At 37.1% G+C, this 22,086-nt stretch overlaps 1 protein-coding gene across 1 annotated transcript; it reads right to left on the bottom strand.

Moving 5' to 3' along the window:
- Positions 1–690: 690 nt before the first annotated feature.
- Positions 691–21,026, bottom strand: LOC104217138 (uncharacterized). Its single transcript, XM_009767292.2, has 23 exons — positions 20,644–21,026; positions 18,753–19,912; positions 14,960–15,075; positions 13,959–14,167; positions 13,626–13,745; positions 13,278–13,406; positions 13,058–13,183; positions 12,660–12,715; positions 12,467–12,566; positions 11,443–11,560; positions 11,072–11,281; positions 9,552–9,876; positions 8,672–8,765; positions 7,835–7,943; positions 7,440–7,708; positions 7,206–7,330; positions 6,710–6,944; positions 5,993–6,181; positions 5,616–5,899; positions 4,912–5,119; positions 4,598–4,837; positions 1,522–1,607; positions 691–1,190 (listed from the first exon to the last, which is right to left on the bottom strand). The coding sequence occupies exons 2-23, from the start codon at positions 19,598–19,600 to the stop codon at positions 1,031–1,033; spliced, it is 4,356 nt and encodes a 1,451-aa protein (XP_009765594.1). The 5' UTR covers positions 19,601–19,912; positions 20,644–21,026; the 3' UTR covers positions 691–1,030.
- Positions 21,027–22,086: the final 1,060 nt, after the last annotated feature.

Raw genomic sequence — 22,086 nt, 5'->3', positions numbered from 1 at the left:
ACTGCTACAAATATTATATATAATATGCCTTTAGTAAATATTTTTAAATGACCGAGTAGTTTTCAGGATTGACCTAACTAGGCTCACTGTTCGAACTCCTCTAGCTTAAAAAATAAATGGACGTTCATTTATTTTGTGTTTAATTTAGATTTACCGACACTATTTGACGATTTAGTGTCTTCAACATAATTAATTTTGGGAAAATTGTTTTCTCTTTGCACTTTTCATATTGCTTCTGTTTAATCATTTTTATTCCGTCTCCTTAGGTTCAAAGTCCATTATCTTAACGTGGAGGCATTATAATCAGATCAATCTTCAATATATGGTTAAGTGCATGGGTTGAAAGTCCCCTTATGGTCTCGGACAAATCCTCATAAATTGAATTACCTACTGAGATTGAGCTATGCACAATGACCATTATCTTGTTCTAACCACATACAATATCAAACAAGAAAATTAAGAAACAAAGGTAAGTCAGTGTGTTCAATCTAATCTCACCAAATCTAAAATATGGTGTAAGAAATATTTTCACTGTCAATATACATAACTTAAATCTTATCCAAATAAAAGGAATCAGAAACCCCTTCCACCCCACCCCCCCCCCACCCCCACCCCCAAAAAAAAAAACTCCCACCAAAAGGAGATATTTTAGAGATCTTTGATCAGATTTGCACCATTTTACAAGCAGAATTAAGGAGAACAAAATTGCATTACGTTTCACTATTTTTAGGAGTAACATTAAGTTGAAAAAAGAAATACTTGCTCCTAATCCATCTGTGCTCTCTCAAAATTATCTGTAAATCACCTATACATTCTCCTCTACTAGGAGAAAAAACTCAATGAAAAATTCCACTTTCTAAACCTATCATCTTTGTTCTCTTCAAACACTAATTACATCAAAGAACACTGCACATGTATACCAATGCTTTTGTACTGATTTGGACATATATACAGGTCAAAATTCCAAGAAGTGCCATGCCAAAAATTTGCACAATTTCTCCATCCTATCCAACGTATTATATTCTTCATGTCAAGAAGCAGCTTCATAGGCCCAAAATGTATCAGGATCCGGACTGAAGAGAGAAAAATCTTGAACTTCTAAATTTGCTATATGCCAATCAACAAATCGAGCTTGAACCGACTTAAATAGCAGCAGGATTGTAGGAAAAAGCCACCATTTGTCATCTTCCCTGACAATACAAAATGCTCAAACTTGTTCATACATTTGCTAACTAGTTTTAGAATGCCGTTGTAGTTGATAAATATAGCTGAAAATGGACTACAAGTGAATATATTGATTTCAGCTGTGTTTTTCTGCCACTATTCCACGTCAGACACTGATGTTTAACCATGTTATATGAAACGACTGCACTTTCATTCTTATAAGCTCTCACTGGTTCTCATTTGGGAACTATGATACAAATATTCCTCGCTTTAGATTCATTTTTTATCTCCCACGCATTGACTGGATGAGGTGAGAAGTGAGACAAGTTTTGGATATAGTAATATCAAAATTCTCACCTTTTCAAACCCCACATGCTAGCCTCATCAGGGGGCTTCAATGCAGAAATTCCATAGTGGATTAAACCACATATAAAGGCAACAGCCTGCAGGAAGTCAAAAGAGATTCTGTCAAACAAGTAAAATAAGTTCCAGATCTGATCACCGGGACTCCTGTGCGTCAGCATCTACAATCAGCCTATCATTTCGGTCTAAATCATATGTATTCATCCTCCAAGTTCGAAATTACTTCATTCTTGATTCAACTACTTTTCTCATTCTAGAATTGGACGCCTTCATAAAGTTTCAACGAAAAGAAAAAAAATTGTTTTTAATTTTTTTTTGCCCCTTACATGGAAGCAGATAACCATTGTTCTTTCACTTCAATTTTACACGTGCCTTCACAAGCCTTTTCAGTTCCTAGCTTATAATTTCCGGGGGGAAGAATAAGGATGAAAAGCATGAAAAGCAGATATTTACTTCCGAAAGACATCTTGTTTGGCGCTCTTAACCTCTCTAAACTTTAAACCAGAAATCAAGGTCACCTTTTTCTAGGGGCGTATGCAGGATTTTGGATAACCGGTGTCACAATTTAAAAACTGAACCAATGAAAATTTACTATAATAAGATCATCTTAATAAAACACATCAACTACATTAATGTAATTGTTTTCGAAGATACAAGCGAATCACAAGAAAAAAATATATAGCGAACAATTTTTCATATTATTATTATTAACTTTTTCTAAAATGCTCTTTACTAAGCCACGTTTGTATGGTTTTATTTAATACATATTTTTCTGAATTTCACTGAATAAACTTTGCTGAATAGTTGGGGCTTTGCTTAGTGTCAGTTTGAACTTGGAACCATTAAGAGGGCAAGGATATTATGTGACCACTGGCTGTTTGGTAATTTTAGTGGAAATTTCAAGCAACACGGTGTCGGATGACACACTTGCATGAATGTAAGTCCGCCCCTGCCTTTTTCTTGATGCTTAATGGAGGCAACTCCAGTGAATGTATCAAAATTAAGCTCTTTTCAGTCTATTTAAATGAGGAAATGCTATATGAAGATAATTAACTCACATAACAATGAAGTTTCGATCTTGGTAATCCAAGAAACCATTTGAGTAGCAAATGACAGGAAAATTGACCATTCTTTTTCAGTCAATCATTCAATAAGCAACATCTCAAACACAAACTAGTTGGAGTCAGCTATGTGAATTCTATCCATTCCACTCTATTCTGGTCTATTTTATCCAATACTAAATAATTAGTCTTCTAAGAAAAATAAGGTGTTAATTAAAACTAGAGGTTCTTAAATTACAATTAACCATAAACAGACATATATGTCATGACCCGCCACACCATCATGCCACATAGGTGCCACTTGGCATATATTTTTGCTATATGGAAGGGTTACATAAGTTAGGGAAAAGATCTTGGTGGAATATTCTAGAACTATGGAGAATTTCTTTAGAAAAGTTCTAGATATTTATGCATTTGTAGGAAGGTTCTAGAGAAATATAGAGGTTTCCTTAGGAAGACCTAGAACCCTATAGAATTGTTAGAAAGTCCTTAGAAGAATCTAGCTGTGTAGAATATTCTAGAGAAGGGACTTAGTTGTAAATATGGAAGGACTTGTAGAATAATTATTATTTACATATTAGCCCCTAGGTGATTAGTATAAATAGGGGGCATTCATTTGTAATTCATCAACCAAGCAAAACAATCAAGTTCTCTCTGCTACAAAAGCTTCCTTTAGCAATTCTCATGTGTTCTAACATTTCTTAGCGATCTTGAGTGTAGTAAGGCTGACTTGGCATAGCAAGAACGTGAGCAAGTTGTGCAAGATCGTGAGCGAGTTGCCAAGTGCCGCACATGTACTTAGTTAATAACTAAGGACGTGACATATAAGTCTATAAAAAAACTAAAAACACTCCTAATAAATACCGGACCTAGTGTACATAGTGTACACTAGAGGTTCTTAAATTACAATTAACCATAAACAGACATATAAGTCCATAGAAAAACTAAAAACACTCCTAATAAATACCGGACCTAGTGTATATAGTGTACATGTAACACCTTATTGCAACAGCTCTCTCCGTGTGAGTTTAGTCTACCTCATTTCATTAGCACCTTCAGTTGTCATAGTATTGCACCTAAGGACTAGTTTCCATTGGAGGCTGCGAACGACATGATCAACTTATGTTTTTTGATAAGGGACACGATTGACTTATATTTTTCGATAAGGGACATGATCAACTTATCTCAAGTAACCTTGTTTAGTTTTATCCTCTATGGGTGCTACTTGTACCATCTTTTGGATGTGATTTTTTGGGGTTATTGTGTACAAGAAGCCTAATAGTGACACTTTGCTCCCTTACTAACTCGAACCTCCAACCACTAGGTATAAAACCAAGCTAGTTCTTTGTCGCCCTTATATTGTCTTTATGTTCATAATATAGTCAGCTTTCCCAATGTACTCACATATGACTGACAAAGTTTAATACCATGACAATTAGAATATCTATTCTTATATATCATAACCAAGGCATTCTCTCTCCACTTGTTCAGCATCTTTCGTCTCATTGATATAAATAACATAGAAAGCTACTTGGTCAGCCATCTATTCTGACCTATCCGAAGTACGTACTTCTAAAACTTGACAACACGATGTTCCAACACATACATTTCATGACATCCGTTACTTAAAAAGGCCTAATCTACAAGTATAGTTGAGGTTTCTCTTTGTTAGTATGTAAGAGGATTTGTAGATTTATCTTGTGACTGTGATGAACAATCAATAAACATAGCATCTACATCTCTTTTTTGATCTCACTATGTGTTGTCAAAACTTAATGGGACTCATCTTTAATAAGTTTAACTTAGTTCAAGTCTTAGTCCAGAAGTTTTTGCCCACCCAATGTTAATTTTTGCCAGAAGTTCTAGAACAGTTCTATTGTAGAATGACATCATCATGTCATCAGATAGTATCATTATATGACATCTCAGTTAAATTACGGATGAAGTCAATCCATGCAAAATTTGATAATGAAGCATGCAATGTGTAATGCATCCATAGAGAAACTTACAACATTAGACAATGAGGTAGCATTCCATAGTGCGTATACTCGAGCAAGACTAGCTCTCTTTGGACCTTTGCTGAACAAGGCATTCAAACCGGCTGGAAAAGGCGAAAGCAAAGATAGAGGAAGGACAAGCAGTACAGCTAGAAAAGTCCCAAGAGATACCCAGTAGAATAAAACTAAAGTAAGAAGGGTAACAAATAGATCTGCCAATAGTAAGATAGTGATCAGCAGCTGTACAGTGTCCTGAAACACGTAATAAGATGCAAGGTTAGATTAATGATTAAATCAAATTCTCAAATTTTATAACTTCACAGTACCTGACGACCAACTGGGCGGGTATTGTGCAATAGCAAAGAAAATGGGAAGAGATAATCCCTTCTAACATCCAGGGATTTCACAGTAGTATCATTAATGAGACCACCATTCATTCCACCAGTAATCTTTTTGCGGGATAATGCATGACTTGTACATTGCTGGCTTTCTAGAGGTTGCTTAAGACTCCTCCTTACTATTGTTGCAACGTTCCTGTAAGACATACAATCAAGGATGTTATAACAGAAGTCAGTCTTTCATTTCACTGCTTTTGAAATTTGTTAGTATGATAGCAGAAGAAGCCTAGCATCTGTAACCAGAAATTCCTTGTCATATGCACAATGCATAAATCAGAGCGTACACACAGAAGCATCTTTTTTATTAAATAAAACAAATTATAGACAAGCTCAGCACTTTACTACTCAGATCCATCTCCTTTCAAGAGTCAGCTATCCAAATTCTTTCGGCATCATCTAATTCATCGTTCACACCCAAGAAAAAAGTTTGCAATACTTTACAAGTGGTAGCATATGGTCTAAGTTAAGACAGCACTTACATGAAACTTCAAGGTGGGAACATATAAAGCCAAAAGATTTGGAACAATTTAGGAAGTTTCAGAAAGAGCATTGCAAAGATTTTAGTACAGAGGAAGCTTCTACAGTAATCAACAGGAAAAAAAGAGCAATATTCAGGGTCTCATCAAGACTACCTAGAGAAGTCATCACAGCTTTCTGAGACTTCAGATTGTGGGAGATCATAGAGAGAATGATCACCAGCCAGCACCAAAATACCCAATTGGTAGTACCCGCTAGCGGTTGCTTGGAACCACCCAAGCTCGATCTTAACACCATGAAACTCAAGCTGGGGGTTTCCATGACTTCTAACCCAATTCAAGACAGGTAGGAGCGCAGAGCGGATTGACCCATGCCTCACAGTTCTCAACTGGGCATTCAAACCAGCTACCAGCCGATTCCAAACAGTTGAAGGTACATGCTGGAAACAAATAAGATCCCTTGTCTTAACAATCAAGAAACCAGATTGTGGCAACTGCTAATACAAAATCAACGCACAAGAATGTCAACAGACCTGAGCAAGGAGATTTGTCAATAATGTGTCGCTGTGAAGATTATATGGTGACATGTAACTTCCATCACCACCGAAGATAATGCACATGGGGAATCTCTTCTGTATACTTGCTACTATGTCTAAACGTTTCTCATCACCACCAAGGAAGAAATCAATATAAGCAACCATCAAGTCAGGTGTTGCTCCAACCTGTAACACTCATTAAATCATGCAACATAATTTGCAGCTAAAATGCAAATCCTGTCCACCAAATTGGGAGGACTGAGGTTTCCATGACATAGCACATCTACAAGTATTATATCAACAGATCTTTATTTCATGCTAAGTTCTGTGAAAAACTAAAACTTGATTATCTGAATTAGATGCTCCAAGAAGTCCTACAACCTACTTCCTGTAAAGTATTAACATGATGGAGGTTTAAAGCCACAAACAAATGGATGCTTCAAATCTACCATATCCAGTATACTCTCCCACCCCGTCCAGTTCCTTATCCTTTTTTTTTAAATTTAGAGGGCTGGGGGCCTTAACCTCTTACTAAAAAAAGTTCGCATTTTGTCCAAAACACAAGATGCAATAAGAATCTGATACTTCGCACAGAGACTTGAGAAGCACGAGAAAACATTCTTAAAGAGAATGCAAAGAAAACCAAAATCCACCACATCAAACTTGAGATAATCGCAATAAAGGCTACTAAAGAAATAAAGTTAACAGACAAACCTTCATTCCTTTGTATAAAGCACGTGAACGGCAGGACCGTAAACAAGAATGATCATATTCTGACTTAACATACTCCTGAAGGCGATGAATTTTGCTTCTCCTCCGCCATTGTTTCCAAGACCATGCGCAAGGATATGCAACGACAGAAAGTATGCTATGCACTGAACCCTCCCACCAATCATATGCAGCAACTGAATTGATCTCATCTATGAATCTGTTAAAAGCATCTTCATACCTGTAATTTCATGTCAATAAAGAAATGTTGAGTTAGTGACGGGGAGCTATTGAGTATTCCCTAACTGATATGGCTAGCTAACAAGTCAAAATACTCTCAGAGCATCAGAATAAAGTTCATCTTACGAGAAATATATGTATCTGTTCAAGTGATATACTAAGTATGTTGAGTGATCATTGATTGATACCTATAATGGGAATATGGCCTAATAGGAGTTTCATGTTTACTATTATTCTGAATCAAGTACATATTAATTCTTACACAATCTCAATAATGGCATCAGGGGGTGAGTAAGGAAGATGCCAGGGTCCACGGAAGGTATTGGGGCCCATAAAATACATCCTGTGGACATGACTCTGAGTTTCGTCTGTTCTAGCACCTCGGACCTTGAAATTAAAAAAAAATTAGAAGATGAAGAACATTACCAAGAGAACATACAACTTTTGAGATTTTGACAAAAGATAAAAGAACATACAAATGCTCCGAGTTTTGTACCTCGGACAAGGATAGGAGATGAGGGAAATGGTGATGACTGTGATGGTCCATTGAATTTGAAGTGTTATAAGAACTCCTTGATCCTACTAGTTTGATTCGCAATGTACTTAATAAAAGAGCCAGCAGCACAACGATGCACGACAGCAACAGTGAAAAAGGCCATGGGCCTCCAAATGTGTATATGAGCTCCTCCAAAGGTGTATAGCAGTTTGGCATCCTATACTTATCAGTGATACATTTATAGGGGCAAGGTGATTCAGTTACTCCTCCTGCAGCAGCAGTTGAGCCCGTTAATCGACTTCAATACAGCATACTCTCAAAAGATTTGAGAAAGCAAACAACATCTTATCGAGTAACCATTCAAAAAAAGAAACTGAAGAAGACAACACCATTACCTCGCCTATGAATGAAATAAGCACGTCTAGGAAGGAGCTCCATGGAACAGGGAATACACAGGGAAGGGTCTGATCCTTCAGCATCTTTGTATGTTCCAGTAGGGCATTCCTGATTAAATTTAATGGGGATGATAGCTATAATCACAATTGACCGGATGGAAAATATCTAATTTTCATAGGGGATACTAATGTAATAATCGCAACAATATTATGACAACAGATTGCTACTGAGAACTATAAGATAAAGCTGAATAATGATAACACTTCACAGTTGCACTTGGTCCAATCTACACTTTACAAGCTGCAGGATTCCAACCTCTTTAAGGCACTAACATGTCCAGAGAGAAACATTTTGTAGATTAGGGGCCTTCATCAACTGAACTTAAGAGAGAAGATCGACGAAGGCTTTGGATTTCCTCCTAAAGGAAAGGTCGAAAAGGACTATAAGCCAAGTCATAAATTCATGGTCAAGCGCTTCAAGATCATGAGTAATGCCAAAACATTCTTCACTGGCCAAACAAGATCTATATCCTCAGGAGAAATATAATAGGGTAAGGCACAATTCTTGGCAGGAATTTCGCCGCATCCAATCCCCAATTCTTGTTCACCCCGGATGATCGTGTTCGGTGAATTGTGACTTTGTAGGATCGTGTCGGGTGAGCAACAGCCGCTTCGTCACAGTACTTACTTATGGGCTAACAGGTCACACTTGGTTCATCTACCGATCAATTAATTTCTTAAGAGTAAAAATTGTAAGTAAGCAACAGATAGGGTAAAAGGTATTGATTAAAAAATATAGGGTAAAGCAATAACAAAACAACGTAGTAGGAAAATTACCGTACAGAATGTACCATACAAGCCCTTAGGACACTTCCTTCCAGTTACTGTGCCTTTCTCTCCACGAAGACCACCACCATCACCGGTACCTCCACTGTAATAAATTGAGAAATACACCAGTTTAATGCCAACAGACTATTTACTGATGCAAAATCTGTAAACTTATCATACGCAGCTTTTTAAATCATAACATCACTTTTCTTTTGATCGGTTGATCATAACATTATATAAAAACCAGTTAAAATTGGAGGACACTGTAGCAGGAAAGAGCATTTGGCTGATCAGGACAGCCAGAAAAACCTATCACCAGGTAGTATCAACATCTTCCACCGTTAGAAAAATGAGTAGTCAGGTATACTGTAAAAGGAGTTGCATTACTCCCTCTGTCCTACTTTATGTGGCACAGTTAATATTTGGAGAATCAAAGGAATTTTCTTTGACCGCAATTTTTTCATTTACCTTTTGAATGATTTGGATTATTAATTATTGTGACTCATAGTAATTTTACGTAGTTTCTAAAGATATAAATTTTATTTCAAAAAGTTGAAGATTCTACATCCAACTTTACACCGAAAACTAGATAGTTTGACCCTCGTACTCTGAATCGTGTCACATAAAGCGGGAGAGAGGGAGTAATACTCAAGACACATCTCTTTTCTTGGCTGGTTTAAAACTCACCTCTCTTATATTCATTAAGATAGCTCTTTTGACAAAATCATGCTACTTATTGAAGAATGTATACTCACCTCTACTACATGCATACTCAAAAGAAAAAGGAAAAGCTAAGGAAACGGAACATCCGGCAAATAATTCACGTGAAGACTAAAGAACTTAAGAAATACAAACTGTAAATTGCACAAGTACCATGAACACAACCTACCTATGGTCAATGGTTCCATTTACAGTTGCAAGAGGGACATACTCCTCACCCATGTTTATCTTAGACCAATGAAAATGAACTCTGCCACCACCACCACCTCCTCCACCCAGTGGGCCACCACAGCCTCCAACAACTGATAAAGCTGAGTTGTCCATAAGGGAAAGAGCTTGAAGAAAAAGTAGAATTGTTCCTCCAGAACCACCACCAACTCCACCAGCAAGAGTACCATTACTGTTTCTGCTTGGGGTACGACAACTTTGGCCATCAGCCCTCATGGTTCCGTAAACATCAAGTTTGAAAAGAGGCCACTGGCTGGATCCCAACACTGGCAAAGACGAAAATAACACTCAAAAAATAAGCTTGTGAATAACAGACCATACACATCTCAGTCATTTCTGAGAACTTTATACACATTTGTGCATTATTACTTTTTATTAGTCTCCATTAACAAACTATTAAAAAAGAAAACATACACTTGGCAACATTATATAAGTGAATATGCAGGGAGTACTAGAGAAAATGGTGCTAAACCCTGTGATTCCCCCCGGTATCAACCAGCCTAGGCAAGAACTTGATTAGGTAGTAACGTGAACTGCTAATTACTCTTAGAATGGAGGATTAACTGTCCATTCTTACCCTTTCTTTTCTATCTAATCTATTGTTGGGACCATAAGTCTACATGCTTTTTTTAACCAACTAAAACAGATAGAGAGAAGAGATGGAGTCTGCAGACAACAAATTTAGCAAATGTTTGTTGTATTTGAACTTGAAATACAAACTTAGAAAGCAATTAGAAGTTGAAATATATTATTGGGAACCCATTCTTCGAAAACAGTCCAAGAAGGATTCATGCTGGAATCTGACTACATTGTCTCACTGTTAAGAGCCCCAAGTTCAGAATATGACATTGGGATGACTTCTATAGAATCACCATCTTAGACATCGCATAATCAGCCAAGGAAGACACCAACCACACCACATAACTAGTATGGAAACCCATATACATTAAAAAAGAAGTTTAAAAGTCCCATAACACTAGCATGCGAAGAACTTATTTTCTTGATTGAAGAGGAAAAAGACAAGTGGAGGAGTACTTAATACCGATTAATCTGCAAAGGATAATGTGGGATTTGCGGAGTAAAACTATTTTTTAACTATACATTAATTTCTCATTGCATTCTATTTTAGTCGTCGATCTCAACCAGATATTTGACGCATTCCACCACATTGGGTTCTTCAAATAGATTACTGATAAGTGATAGCTAACCTACTCTCCACCCCAGCACTTATAACCCAAAAAAAATTAAGCAGGAATTCTGGAGTCCACTATCTAAGCATCATAATTCAATTTCGCTGCACATGACCTAGCAGATAAACAGTAAACTAGTGGTTCAGAAACCAAGAAAAAGTGAACAAAAAAGGAATTTGTTAATTTGATGGAAAAAAATGTAGAAGAATGTGCTGATATACCAGCGTCCATAAAGCATAAGATAAGCTTAGTAATAAGTAAAATATGTTACCAATTATCCCCCCTCCAATAACAGGTCCATAGGACTGGCCTGGACCTTCACTCCCACTGCCCAACTCGCAGGGAAGATCAGCACTGCCGTATCTTTGACCACCTTCACTCAGCCTCCCATTGAAAAATCCCGAACCACCTCTTCCTCCATGTCCAGCACCACCACCTGCTCCATTTGAGTAGTTTCCCATGCCAACACCTTTACTGCAACCTGAAAGTGAACCACAAGATGAGACATTTTAGAATCCTCTCTCCTGCTCTTGGGGGCTCAGCACAGGAGCAGAGTCAAAATAATCAGAAGCGCCCAAGAAAAAAGAAAGCCGAAAAATGAAAAATCACTGGCAAATGCTAATAATGCTTGAACGTCATGACCTAATTCAGAGGCAGTTATGGCCCCATCATTGTCCACAATGACAGTTCTGGCTCTGTGAACATGAATAATGCTACCCCTGATGATGCCCGTGACAAGAATGTCCTCCACTCGACAAATCTGCCATTAGCAGACAAGGAAATGAAAAATTAGCCCCAAGCAAGACAAGGAAATGATTAATATTCATTTCCTAGGGATACGAAAAAATCAAGGAGTGTGAAAGCATCACTAATATTCATTTAATCCATTTTCTATAATCCTAAATATTAATATATTAAGACAAGGAAATGAACAATCAATCTCAAGAAATGTGCAACTTTTTTGGGGGCCTAAGAAATCGAAGAGAGCAAAAGCATAACAGAATTCAGCTGGCTTTTCTGTGAGCCTAAACAGGGCATCTATCCCAATTGACCATTGTTAGCTTTATCAAGCAGAGTAACAGATGAAAACTGTGTGATATACCAGAACGAATATATATGTGTGTGTGTGTATGAGTTGAGTTAAATGAAGGGAAAGAGAATTCATATGGCCGGCCCCAACTTGTATGGGACTGAGTTGTTGTTGTTGTATGTGTGTGTGTGTAGTGCTGACCAGCTTGTGCACACCTCGGTAGTACTAAATAGCTCTAACCACCAAAGCTTACGCAGATGGAAAGAAATTACCTAGCTATGTTTTGTCTCTTCTGGAATTTGAAGGTCTCCGAGGTTATTACCCACTTCATTGCCACACCCTTGGGTGTAAAAAAAAATGAAATATTGACATAATCCAAAAAGAAATATATTTTAAAGAAGTAAAGGAAGTGTGAATCCTCTCAATAATTTTGTTCCATTTCATAGATCTACCTTCTAATTCATGGTCATCTCTCCAATCAATCTTCTATGAGGTATAACTCAATCATGCAAGAAAATGGGGAATCTCGAATTAATAAGAAGATGCATTTTTTAGATACATTTTTAATGTATAATCATACATCTAAGCCACACACATTATTGGCAGTAGACAAAGTACAATATAAGTTTCTCTTACTTGTAGCGAAAAGGACAGTGTGTAATTGACATGGCAATCATCAGGTGGAGTAATCAAATCCATCGGACAGCTCGTGCTATCGCACAGAGATTCAGTCACCCTATTTGGAGTCAAGGAGGTTAAAATGCCATAAATGAAACAACAAAAATAAATTGCACACAAACAATACAGCAGAGCAAGTAAGACATCATACTTGCTTCTACTTCTGTTGTCATCCAAGGGGGCTTGAAGTAGAGATCCTGGGCCAACCTAACAATTAAATGATTATAAAAGAATTACGCAGAAGTATAACAATCAAAATAAAAATAAAAATAGAAAGCCTTCAGAGCTTGAGGGGAAACAACAGTACTGAGAAGGCAATTAAATCCAAGGAAAATGTTGGAGAAAAAAAAGCACTTGCTCTCTCATACTAAAGTCCAATTGGAACAAGAAATTGCACAAATTCCACTACGATGGTATGTTTTGTCAAGCTCCAAGTCTTAAGAAAATGCCGGTTTACCCATGTTATTTATGTTTTATGAAGATTCTCCTTTCTCATCTTTTACTCCCTCTTAATTTTGGCACAAGATGTTTAAAATATCAACATCTTACCGTAATATTATAGAATAGTGACAAGGAAAGCCTCTGGCCTATGATTGCATCCCCATCACCAGTCAGCCTTAGAAGTCCCTGACCATATAAAGCCAAGTTTGCATTTGAACTGATAACAGACTTTCCCTACAAAAGAGGAATGTACGGAAGCGTTTATGTTAATTTACCAGGAATCTAACTATGTCAGTATCAATGTATCAGGTAGACCTCTAATAATTACCTTCAGAACAACAAGATTCCGGACTTCAAGGACAGACGTAGTAACAACTGTGCTTCCTCCACCATCTACTTGGATTTCAGATTGCAACATGAGTAACATCTTCACAGATACTCTAAGTGCACCATAAACCTTCAATACAGCATTGTCGGATTTGAAGCAGGGAGAGGAGGACAGTTAATACAGTTTGTGTATCTCAACAAGATTTTTTTAGAAAAGAAATAAAATATTAGCAATTAAATAGGAGGGGTCACAAAACTTGTCCAACAACTTGCTAGCTAGTGACTACTGAGAGAAAAGGGAAACTATCAAATTTTAGAGAGCATATAAGATCCTCTCATGAAGCTTTACCTTTATTATTGAATCACTCATTAGAAGTTCCTCTGCTACAAGCTCAAATTCAGAGACTGGATAATTAGACAACCCAAAGATGATGCTGCTTCCATAAAGTAGACTAATTTGGCCCCTCACCTTTTTAAAGAAATTATGAACAGAATTAATACTTTGTTCACCAAAAGAAATACAATCATTTGCTTGAAAGTTAGAATACTTGTAACTAGTGATATAGCAAGAATGATGTGACTCTGGGAAGTCATCGGATACGAAGAATCATGAAAATCCGAGTCCACGTTTTCACCATCACACACAAATAATAGATAATCTTGGGAAGAACAAGATACAGACCTGAACTCGTGACCAAAGTAGAGGGACCAAAACTTTAGCATTATTCTCGACGTAAACATTTGTCCAGAGAGGGGAAGTAGAAAAATCCAGCAGAGGAGTTTCTGTTTCTGTTGTTATATTGTCATTGTCCACCCGTAAACTCAGTACATATGCATCATAGAAAGTACCTGCGGCCCCGGCATTCTGAGGACAACCAACACTCCAGCCACCTGCCAAACGACCAAATATAGATTATTTAGCTTAAAGAGACATCACAAAAGTGGACAAGAGGCATTAAACACTAGGACAAGGGTAACTTTACTGTCAGTGGGAGTAGTATCCATTTTTCTCCATTAAACTTAAAAATTCCCTCACACCCACTCAACAGGTTCAAGATCATATTAACATAGGGGGTGAGAGATTACGTCCATTCAGCATTGCCAATGTAGGTTGTGGACTGAGACACGTATAAAAGTATGGCAGGAACTGCAATGAACCTTTGAAATATGGAAAAAGAGTTTTTTTTGTTTCTCACTTCCATTGGGCGTTGCAGCAGGAGCCATGAAAATTTTCTGAACAGCTTAGGTACTTCTGGAATTCCCACAGTTCTTCTCAAGCAACCCACAAATTAATAGGTCAGAGGGTCTATAGGTTGTCAAGGTATTCCGCGGAACTAGTTCCATTAAGTTTCATATATAAAGGGAGGGAAGAGTAGGTTCGTTTATCTATATGAATGCATTTGAATGATAAAACTATTTTTTCAATACCAAAGACAACATTTTGTGATGGCTTTAAGAGTTTAGAAGACACTGAACCCTAATCTATACACCATTTCCCTTTCTTGACCCACTTTTTGTTTGGAAAGCCTGAATCCTATTCTTGTGAGTAGGAGAAAGCAATATAAGATTGCAGAGCGTGCATCAGATAGAGAACCCATTTATCCACACAACATTGAAAAGCTTAGCAGTTAACATATTGCAGATTAGTAGAATGTGCCAAAAACAAGTATGATCAACACAAACCATGCACGGTAACTTTTACATCTTCTTGTCTGCTGTAACAGTTCAATGAGATTCTTCCACCCCCGCCTCCACCCCATCCGCTCCCACCAGCTGCGCTTATTTCTCCAAATCCTTTCCTGTCCAGGTATCCAGTATTGAAGTTAGATACAGGGCAAGTACTGTTACTAGCTATTCAAATTGTACAATAGAATGAGAAAAAGCAGCACTTTAAGACTGAAATCAAGCCAAGTTTACAGCTATATAGGTCGATATTTAGGTTCTTACAGACTCCAATTAAAAAACAAACAAAGTGACAATTGGGAACAACTAATCACAGTCTAAGCAAGAAAACAGGGGGAAAACGACAGATGCTAAAGTAGCAAACTAACAATGCCGAAAATTGAGTACACAGGAATCTCTGATTGCAATTATTAGCTATCAGTACTTAATGCATCATAAGGAGAAGATATTAAATAAATAAAAAGGTTGAATGGGAGATGAGAAAGGTTATGCGATGATTAAAAGAACTTGCAAATTGACTATGCAAAATCAGATGTAAGGTGGGGTTAACTAGAAAAGTTTTACTAGATACCATCATCTTGGTGAAAAGAGAAAGAGAAGTACCCTTTTAATATGACAGTGAATCTGTGAAAGAACATTGTTAGACAAGCGAATTACTTAAGTTACATAACTAATTTAATTAAATAATGCGCCTATCTAACAGCTTAGACTTTTAAGTCCCCAAAATTTCCACATTTTAATATGACAGTAGAGCAAGCACAATTCTTGCTTTCAAGCCTCACTCCATTGCACATCAAGATATTCTCATGTACACGAGAGGGAGAATGTTGATGTCTCAATTTGATAAATAAATGTGGCCAATATAAAATAAATTAAGGGGTCATTTGGTTCAGTTATGAGATATCCCATGGGATTACCCATCCCAACTCATATATGGGATAGCTAATACCACCACCACGGAGGAGGAGGAGGATGAGAAGGAGTATCACCAAACGGATAGCCAATACCACCATTTTGGTATAAAATTTATACCAGTATTAGCTAATACCCACAACCAAACATGGGATAACTATAAACCCAAATTTTATACCAGGATTAATATTCTTATCCCGGTAACCAACAACCCCTAAGATTCTTAATTTCTTGATGAGGGGATTCAGAGATTCAATGCTTTAACCAGCAAACAACCTTAATGAACAGCTTATCACTGTAACCAGATAAAAATTTCAAGAAAGAACAAACATCCCAGAACATAAATAAGGAAACTTGCAATATGAATACAATATTATGAGGAGTTCAAGGGGTTCTAATAATGGATGTGCATTTGCGTGAAAATTGCTTTGGAATGAAGAGAAATTCACAGAGCTTTCTGTTTTGGATGGAATAGCACTGCATGGATCCTACCTTACACAGGATAGTTTGAGGAAAAACGGATTCAGTAAAGGTGATACATGAGCGAAGGGATATGGAACACCAATAATCTTGATCTTACATTGTGCAACAGCTAAGGAAGTGTAGGACTTGTTCCTGAATTTATTTAGATGAAGTGCCAATGTCAAAGAGACTCAGGCCTGATTTTATAAGTTGGCATGGAAGGAAGACAATAAGTCCATCAAGAAGACATGATAACCATCCATGGCTTTATTTTGTGGACTTACTGACGAAGAGGAACCAAAGATGGTTTCAAGGAGTTCTTATTCCTGCCTGAAACTTAAAGTGTTTTAAAGTCATTTAGAGTATTTAGTTTTTGCTAGTTCCCTTCATTTATACAAAGGGGTGTCAGTATGCCGCCTAATTTAGTAATGGGATATACACACTGTTTTTGTCGTACAAATATGCATCTATACGGTGCCAAATTTAATAAAATTGCTTACCTTATCATAATTTATGCTATAAAGCATTTGCACCAACTCATGTATCTTCCGTTTTCTAAAAGTCATATTGTTCATATTACTTCAAACAATTAAGGAGAACACTGTGTTGGAAACTGAAATAGCTTTTTCTCTGCCCTGCAAAGCAAGACTAGCTGTAAGTCTGACCGTTTCCAACGACAGAATTAATAGATGCTACAGAAATTGCTAAGCCTGGGAGAGCAAATATTCGGACTGATGCTTCAGCTTCCAATGTTACTCTGAAACTACACACTGCTTCACGTAGCTTGGGCACCCAATGACAAAGTGAATACATGATTGACCTCCAGCAATAGAAGGTTTTTTTTCTGATTCTCATGTCTTACAATCTAAGTCCTGGTAGATGACTTCATCCTCATGTTCTGCAGAAGAAGAATTTTGGTCTTTAAGGAAGGAGAATTTGCCAACACACACTCGATTCCAGTTTTGGGGAGTGGTTTCATTAAAACCTGCATCTGAATCTTTTTCTTGCTAGGACGAGCTCAAGCTTCAAAATTGACTTTTTTATCATAGCACACTCTGATTGTGGTGCCGAATAGAAGCACATTCAATGGACCAAACACGAGGTACCCTTCAACTTTTTAGACCAGCAGCTATTGCACCTTTAACACAACCAATTTTATTTTTTTTGAATAATACTCTTAACTAACTTTAATGTCTTGACCAACCTTATCACTCTTAACCATTTATCTTCCTATCTTCAAGGAATAGGTGAGATACTTCAGCCACAACCCTGAAACAGATACTAACTTCTTATGGACTCGAACAGATTCTGTTATTTTTTGTTTGAAGCAGCTATACCAATTACCAAAACCTCAAGGAATTATTCACAACTGAAAGCTGTTTACTGCCCAATAGATGCTTTTATTATTTTTCCTCGTCAATCATTATATACTCAAGCATACATTGGAAGGTTAAGTACATTTTTTCTTTATAACATGATTTCATTTTTCAAGCGATAGGGTTCAAGTATGTCCGAAGAATCTTCCACTTCCTGTGCACGAGGAGAGTGATCACCACTGGATTCTGAGTCAATAGAGTTGTCAATCTATGTTGCTCAGATCCTTCAAAAATGTCTTCCCACCCCGGGGGGGAGGAGAGGGGTCTCAGATCCTCCTAAAATAATTCATTTTCGGAGGATCAGACACGGGTGCGACAATATTCTTGGAGGATATGAGCCACATAGTTGCGAATGGAGCCACTCGATTTGATATATTGTATTAAAGAACCGGTTATAACTTATAATTAGCTTGTTTTAGTCGTACTCATTGTGGATTATGATCCTTCATTGGAGGGACTTTAAGTTCAAGAGAACTTATTACATGGTACCATAGCAAGGTTCACGTTCCAACTGTCCAGCCCTAGGCGTACGGAGTGTGTTAAGTGTTCTAAGTTGGTTGAACGAAAACGCAACAACTGATATGGACTTGCACAATCCTCACCTCATTAGCTAGTTTTTTCGGTTGTGTTAGGTCCAAGGTGTATTTTCGTAACAGCACCTAGACTACGGTATAGAGCATAGTAGAGCATATCCAGTAGAAAGATGAGAAGCTTAATGCACACGCATTTAATGTCTGCAAAAATTGTTAGTTAGCAGGCATACAATGCACAAGCAGCTAAAAACAAGAACCTTAAGTACAAATATATTGCCATCACATTTTAAAAATTAAGAAGAGAGATGGTAACTATTAATGCATACTTTTCAGTCAATAGCTTTAGCAATCTGCAGCCTCAAATTCAATATCCAGACTATATGGTTATGCATGGGCTTTGAATGTTCGATTACTTGAGAAAAGTTATAGAAGTAAGTCTTAGATGCAGTACTAAGGAAACAAACAAGTGCTGCTGATTTATACTGCAAGTCCAAGCAGAAAGTTACTCACAGCTTTTGAGCATGAATAGAAATGCTTCCACCGGAACCCCCACCACCATTTGATCCTCCATCTCCCCCGTCTGCGTGTATGGATCCATTTATATAAAGGAGATCTTTCATATCAAGATAAACACGTCCACCCCCACTTCCTCCAAACTTGTGTTCACGAGAGGTGCCACCACCCTTGCTTCCATAAGACCATGGCTTTGACAGAGAAGACCAAGCATAAACGTCACCACCCCAATTATTTGTCTTGTTAGTTTTCAGGCAGGATGCACCTCGTCCACCATGCCCTCCACCAGCGCCATCATACCCAACTGGCGTCCCACTAGTCTGAGAAGGTGGTGCTCCTCCCAATGAAGTAGTATTTATAGAAGAATTGTGTCCCAACGTCAGACTAAGAGCAGAAAAAATAACAGAACCAGCTACCACAGTTGCATCTTGCCCAACTTTAACATTGCCAGACAAATTGAAACTTAAAATGCAGCCTTCTATCGGACAGTAAATAGAAACCTGGGGAAGTATCTCCAAGTTTCCAGTACCTAACACATACAAGTCAGAATTTATGTACAAGTTTGAATTCAGCAAGCAAGTGGTATCAAATGATCCAACTCCTTCAAGGTCCTCACAAGAGACTGAATTGTTAGTCAAAACTTGAATTCTTGATTCTTGATAATAGGACGTGATATTGATTTCGGAAAAATGAATCAGAGGTGATCCAGAATAATGATCTATTCGCTTCTCAAATGCAACAGGCTCACCTCTATACTCCCCTAAACCAACGGAAAGCACAATTATGAAGAGCTGACCGGATAAAATGCACCAGTTGAGAAAGCATTTCTTTAGCATTGGACGCATCACCGCCCAAGGCAAAATAGACTTATAATCTCAAAGCATGAGATTGGACTCAGAACAGTTGTGTTGGTAAAGCCAGAAATGAAGACAATACACAAGCTCAATCGTCTCAATCAGTTTTTATCTCATCCAATTTGCTTCATTTCAGCACAAAAGAGAGTTTCAGCTCCCGAGCACAGTAAAGTCAATGCCAGCAATGTAAATACACTATCTCCACAAATGCTGTTTATCTGTTCAATTTTCTCTCTTTTGGCCCAAAACAGGAGTAATCTTTAGTACCTCCGCCCTGAGAAAATTACATAAGCCCCTGATGTCCTGCATTTCCAAATCACAACGTGTTGCAATTACTCTTGACCAAAGGGAGAATAATCAGAAACTCTACAATTACAAACTGAAAGTAACTAAACTAACTGACATTTCATACTTCGAGAGTAAACCAAATTGCACAATAATTTATCGTGTACTCTGCTTTAAAGACTACCTTTGTATTGTGAAGTTGTGGTAATAATGATACTTGTTACATTTCTCAAAATTAATTCTCCTCAACCAGGAAAAAACTACTCAAACAATCATCAGCAAAAAAGACGATAATTGACTATTCATCTTAGAGAAACAACTACACATCAAACCCGAACAAGTTGAAAAGTAACTCTTGAAGATTCAGTCAGAAATCAATAATAAAGCTGCTGCCTTTATATCTTATATATGCAAGATTCAATTAAGAGTGCTGAAGATCGAAGTAAAAATTCAATTCTTTCTGCAATGTACACACAGAATTCTCACACACTACACTACATAGTCCAACATCTACCGACAACATTCATACAATCATTTTTAATAAAGAGTCAAAGAAAACCCACCTGCAGATCACTATTTAAATACTACATACCCAATTTAAACCCTCAATTCACTAAGTTACACTCGAAAAACAAATTGATCACACAAAAAACAGAAGGTGAAACATCAACTGTATACAACACATTTATATACACTAATGACTAAACAAGTTCAAAAAGGATTAAGAAAAAGGAAGGTTTAAGACTAACCAAAGAAGGGAAAATTCAGGAGAAATTTCCACAATTGAAATGATGCAACTATTTTTGGACAATCTGTGAATGATAAAAATATCAGTAAAGTAAAGCAAAGTAGTGTATAAGTAGCTTTCACTGGCGTTTTTCAATTCCAATTTTTTTTGGTTCGAAAGTTTAGCTTTTAGCTGTGAATGTGGTAATGGTGGATGATGATGGAGTTGATGTTGATGGCTGCTAGTTTTGTTTGTATGGGAGCAGTGAAAATGAAGTGAAGAGTCCCCCAAAGAGAGTCACTGTGTGTGTGTGAGAGAGAGAGAGAGAGTTAGCATTCAAAGTGAAGCGAAAGGTGATTTTGAGTATGAGCTGGACTCCCGTTGAGATCCACTCTCACCGTTACGAATTTCACCTTTCCTTTTGCCTTAAACTCCGGAAATGCCATTGCTTTGCTACCTTAACAGCTAAGCACTAGCACCAGTTTGCCATTTTCAGTCTACACATTCTTTTTAAATAAATTACATAGCGGATTGAAAGAGGAAAAAAACGAGGGTAGTGAAAATCAAACACACACTTATTGTTATAGTGAAAACAGTAAGGCTAACTATTTTCGGACCGGTAATTGAAAAATAATCAACGTTTATAAAATCATATAGCTACTATGTTGCTGCAACACAAAAAGTTTTAGCATAATATACTGGAGATTGGTGCACTTGTGTATGAACTTCCAGCATATTGTGCTGGAACTCCATCACACGGAAAGTTCCAGCATAATATACTAGAAATTGGAGCACATGTGTTCTAGAACTCCAGTATATTATGCTGGAAGTTCACATGTAAAAAATTCGAACTCCAGTATATTATGCTGGAATATTTTTCGGATTTTGAAAGCTTTTAGAAGAAAAAATTGCTTTTGAGTAGAAGCAACAAAAAAAAAGCTTTTTCCCAAAAATACTTTTTTAAAAAGCAGTTTAGAGGAAATACACTTAAAATTACTTTTTAAAAACATGGTCAAACACTAATTACTGCTCAAAAGTATTTTTTAAATTAATTAGTCAAATGTTATGAATAGAATTCTATTTAGAGTGAATGTCTATCTTGTAGAGAGTTTTACTTTGTGGCTAAGTCATTTTTCCCCTATAAAAAGAGGGGTCTTACCCCATTGTAAATCATCCCAAAATTCAATAAGAATTTCCTCTCTCTTTTTCTCTGCAATATTGTTCTTCTACTTTTATTGTTTTATAACACGTTATCAGCACGAGACTCTACCGTCTCAATAAGCCTTTGGGAAGACTAAGGTATAAATTTTCTCCTCTTTTTAACTGTGACTGATATTATGAAAAGAAAGTTCGTTGCCCTTGAAATTTCGGGCAAGAATTATATGACATGGGTGTTGGATGCTGAAATCCATTTAGATGCAATGAGTCTTTGAGATGCCATTAAAAACAAAACTAAAGCATCCAC

This window comes from Nicotiana sylvestris, chromosome 8 (genome assembly GCF_000393655.2).
Source record: "Nicotiana sylvestris chromosome 8, ASM39365v2, whole genome shotgun sequence".
Taxonomy (NCBI): domain Eukaryota; kingdom Viridiplantae; phylum Streptophyta; class Magnoliopsida; order Solanales; family Solanaceae; genus Nicotiana; species Nicotiana sylvestris.
This window is presented reverse-complemented; position numbering and strand designations above follow the sequence as displayed.